Source organism: Sinocyclocheilus anshuiensis, unplaced genomic scaffold (assembly GCF_001515605.1).
Source record: "Sinocyclocheilus anshuiensis isolate Anshui unplaced genomic scaffold, SAMN03320099.WGS_v1.1 scaffold229, whole genome shotgun sequence".
In the NCBI taxonomy this organism is placed as follows: Eukaryota; Metazoa; Chordata; class Actinopteri; order Cypriniformes; family Cyprinidae; genus Sinocyclocheilus; species Sinocyclocheilus anshuiensis.
The window spans coordinates 239401-244258 of NW_015537957.1; the positions used below are offsets into that span (position 1 = coordinate 239401).

Consider the following 4858-nt stretch of genomic DNA (forward strand, 5'->3'; position numbering starts at 1 on the left):
GGTAAAATTCGCATTCCAGGGGCTAAATATCACGTTAATGGGGTCGTTTTTCAACCCGCGGACATGAAAAACAACCCGCGGCAACAGTGTTAAGCAGCCCAATTCCGCGGGAAAACTGCGGACTTGGCCACACTGGAAGAGGATAGCTTTCGTTTAGCGCATCAAGAACCGGGTTAACCGGGTACTCGGTACCACCGGTACTTAAGAAAACTTGGTACCGTAACGTTTTCATTTTTTTAGTACCGACTTGGTACCGAAATACCGGGTCTTTTGACAACACTATGTACAGTCCCGAGTACAGTCGCTTTAATGGATGACGTCTATGGACATCATCACTTTATTGATTTAACACAAAGGTCGAGATATTGCTGGCATTTTAAAGAGGATACCATATTTTAAGCGTAAAGCACATATTTGTGTACCGTACACAGTGTTTCTGATGTATATGACCTACTACACTGATCAAAATGTGCAGTAAACAACACTGCATATAATATTGTATCCAGCTGTGCATTATGATCGACATGATCTTCTATTACAGCGTGACAACTGTTTGTGCCAAAATGCATTACAGATGAAAATTTTTGTCAGATCACGTGACAAAAATGTAGCATACTGCTATTCTATAATATATTCCGTTTCATAATGCATTCCATTTCAGTCCATTAAGGCACTCCATTTACTATTCTGAAGACATTCTATAGATCATTTACATTTTGCACGTGTTGTTTGACTTTTAGCAGGATCTTGTTGCTATTTAATCTACGTGACTCTCTCTCTCTCTGGGATAGCAGAGAACACATACTAAAACAAATATACTGGAAAGAGCTCGTTCACTGCTCAGCATATTTGCACTGATGGCTAATGCACTGACATAGATGCAATTTAAAGTGTGTAATGTGACACTAAACTAAACAGAGCACAACAGAATGGTTCTGGAGGTATGAATCCTTTCCATTTAACAATAATATGCAAACCTTGTATATGTAACAGGGCGAACGAGATGAGAGGCGTGCAGATCCATTTGCAAGGATTTATTTAAAGACATGGTCAACACAGGCAAGAGTCGGATAATTGCAGACAGGTATATAGAGGGCAAGACTGAAGAGTAATCCGAAACACATGCGATGGTCCAGGCGAGGGGTAAACAGTATCCCAACAGGGCGAGACGAGAAGGGTAATCCAAGACAGGCGATATACTTCAGGGCAGGCAGAGATCAGACAAAATGAGATACACAGGCTAGGATCAAGACACAAATGACTAAGGTAATAAACAGGATTAAACTAGACTTTGACTCAGAAAACTCGGAATGGCTCCGTAATGTAGCTATCACTTGGAGAGCAATAAATGCTAGACAATACTCGGTATTGAATGGTGGTGTGGGACTGATTTATATAGTGTGTGTTATTGGTAGCAGCTGTGTGTGATTGGTTTCAGGTGAGCTTGTGATTAGTGCAATGGAGCATGGGAAATGTAGTCCAGGGTGGCGTGTAACAGTGTGTGTGGTGTGAAAGACAATATAATGAAAGGGCGACCTCTGGTAACAATCGGACGGAAGGCCACGGACTGATTTTTCCGATTTAATCGATTAATTTAAATGTAATGTTTTGCCGCGATTTTATTTTTTTGAAATCGAGGAATCGCGATATTACCAAACGTCAGAACTGGACACTTTGACAATATGCAGGTGATAACAGTAAAGAGAAAAGAACGATCCAACCGCATGTCGGCGCATGTAATTAACCGCTCACGTGTGACGCGCTCATATCGCGAGGCGCCATTCACACAGAATGCGCTTTTGTGTTGATAAAGATGCGACACGTGCAGAGGAATAGGAAAAACATGCAAAGAAGATGGGAGTTGAACTTCTCTTAACTTGAGCGGCATGTTTTTAAAATGCTGTTTTAATGTATGAGACGCTGCAAGAGACGCGAGCGCAACAATCAATCGCGTCCATGTTTACATAGCAAAAACAATGGAAAAGCAGCGCAAACGAATAAAAAAAACCTGTAAAGAACTACTACTGTATGTCTGATATTTCATGTTTGCATCATGGTGACAGGCTGAAAGCTGCTGTTCATTGTTTTCACAGAACATTTATTATTAATAGTCTACTGGTGTTATACCGTCAGAAGTCAAAAAAGAGCTTTATTACCAAGTAATTTACACAGACAAGGAATTTGACTTGGTGACAGGAGATTCCAGTGCAGAAGAAAGTATGGAAATAGTGTAAACTAGTGCAGCAGACATAGGAATTACACAGTAGAGATGGTGTATAACACTAATATAAGAAAAACAGAAAATTTAATAATGCACTATATACAGAAGTAGAAATATAGAGAAATGTAACTGTTTAAATTAATGTACAGATATATTTACAAGTGTGCAGTTTACAAATGTAAATTTTTTGGATTATATGTATAAAGTCAGTCATTTTGAATTTGAATTACATTGACTGTTGAGAACTGAAGCATTTTCATTGTAGCCTATTTTTTTTTTACGTATAACATGTATAAGACAAGTTTGTAAAGGATGTAGTTGTAGTTTTTGCATCTTTTCTGCAAAGATATTTAACAAGTGATTTGTTTAATATTTACATCATGTTGACAACTTCATGTGTGGTGCACTTGGAATAGAATTTTCTTCAACTAGAGGGTTAATAAAGAAAAAGTTATTTCAATCATGTTGTAGTTACATTTTTAAGTTGACTATTTAAAAATCTTAAAAAATCGAGAATCGGCCAAATCGCCCAGCCCTATTTAACATAAGTCCTATGACTTCTCATAGCGAGAACCTTAAAAGGTGAGAGATTAGGGAGTAAATATTGACATGCATACATGTGGTTAATTTGTATAGTTGACTTAAGACTTCATGTGACATATTGTACTTGGTAATCCGGTCATATGAGCTGCTAAGTCAACTAAAACAATAACATATCACAAGACCTGTGTTCTGTTTTCAAGAGCATACATAAGCTATACGAAGGTAATTTGCACAAGGTGAAGTGGAAAAACCATATTTTTAAGAACACTGCACTGTGTGCAAAAATTGTCGCCATTTCTATCTTGCAAACAGTTCAGTGTTGTATCTTTTTATCATTAATTTCTCTGAAATTCTTTCACCTTTTTTTCCTTTCTCACACTTATATCTTTCTCATCTTTTTTCTTCCATAGGCCTATGAGAGAAGATTCCCAAACTGTCCGCTGATACCCATGTTTGTGAACAGTGTCATCATCAGTGAGTGTCATAGTGAGGATGGGACATCCCAAGTGATTGAGCGCAGATGTACCGTGGATGCTGAGGCCCCTCGGCTTCTAAAGAGGGTATTACGTTTTTTTACAAGCCCAAAATGCCATATTAATGCCAAATTCCATCATTGAGTGTACTTGAAAATTTTAAATTATTTAGACTTTAAATAATTGAATATAAGATCATTTTAAAACTATCTTTATTTTTGTTCCGAAGAAGAAATAAAATTCCTATGGGTTTGCGACAACATGAGATGGAGTAAATGATGACAGAATGATCGTTTTTGCATGAACTATCACATTAAGCCATTAAAACTTACCAATGTTAGGCACTTTGTGGTGATTTTGACACATAACTCTTTGTTCAGATTGCAGGAGTGGAGTACATGTATTTCATCCAGAAGAACTCTTTAAACCGAAGAGAGAGAACTCTGCACATAGAGGCCTATAATGAGTCCTTCTCCAGCAGAGTCAACGTCTATGAGCACTGCTGCTACACGGTCTGAAGCCACATCCTGCCGTTTCTCTCTCACTTATGGATACGTTTATGTGTTAGCTGGTTTACGAGGGATCCTGATGTTTATGCATTCCCTCTTCAGGTTCACCCGGAGAATGAAGACTGGACCTGTTTTGAGCAGTCTGCCAGCATGGACATCAAATCCTTTTTCGGGTTTGAGAGCACAGCAGAGAAGATTGCAATGAAGCAGTACGCCACCAGTATTAAAAAGGTGTGTGTGTGTACTGGTATATTACATTTACATTTACTCATTTAGCAGACGCTTTTATCCAAAGCGACTTACAAATGAGGACAATCAAATATATGGTATATATGGTTTATGAGGACACAGATGTGTATAATGACATGGGAACTACAACATAAACATGGTTTATGAGGACACTTCTTGTGTCCCCGTAAAACAAAAGGTTTCAAAAACATACAAAACGGTGTTTTATGAAATTCAAAAATTGCCAGTCGTTTTCTGTAAGGGGTAGGTTTAGGTGTAGGGTCGGTGTAGGGGGCGATATAAAATACAGTTTGTACAGTATAAAAACCATTACGCCTATGGAGAGTCCCCTTAACCACAAATGCAAGTGTGTGTGTGTGTGTGTGTTTGACAAATGAAGACAAGTTTTGTTAGTAAAAATGTTTCACAGTTTTCACAATAGCAGTGACAAAATACACAAAAATAAGCTTCATTTTCTTTGAGCACTAAATTATTAATTTCAACCAAAAAGTATATGGAACTCCTTTAAGGTGACTGAGAAACATGACAGATATTCATAAAAATTGAAGGAGGAAAAATAATTTTTCAGTGCCTTTACCACCAGAAAATTGAGTTCACTTGCAAAACTTGCATTTGCCAAAGAAACTTTACATTCACTTGCAAAACTTTTGTTTCACATCTCTCTTATTTTGAACTTGAAGTCTTTGTGTTCTCAAAAGTATTGCATTCTTTGAGAAACTGTGTATGTGGTAGAAGTTCATCACATCTTGTAGTATTTCCCTCACCAGTTCTGTGTTTGCTTGCAAAACGTTTCGCAAGAGAGTGCAAACGATTCTCTGATGAATGCAAAAGCAATGAAAAAAAGGCATTGCAAAATATATATA

General features: G+C 37.6%; 1 protein-coding gene across 3 annotated transcripts in view; it reads left to right on the forward strand.

Annotated features, from left to right (window-relative positions):
* Positions 1-4858, forward strand: part of LOC107665584 (SEC14-like protein 1) — a 27342-nt gene that overhangs the window by 3874 nt on the left and 18610 nt on the right. For all 3 annotated transcript variants that reach the window (XM_016456507.1, XM_016456516.1, XM_016456521.1), the window contains 3 exons: positions 3175-3324; positions 3618-3749; positions 3849-3977. In XM_016456507.1, the coding sequence (XP_016311993.1) occupies positions 3175-3324; positions 3618-3749; positions 3849-3977 (411 nt within the window). The remainder of the gene's footprint in view (positions 1-3174; positions 3325-3617; positions 3750-3848; positions 3978-4858) is intronic.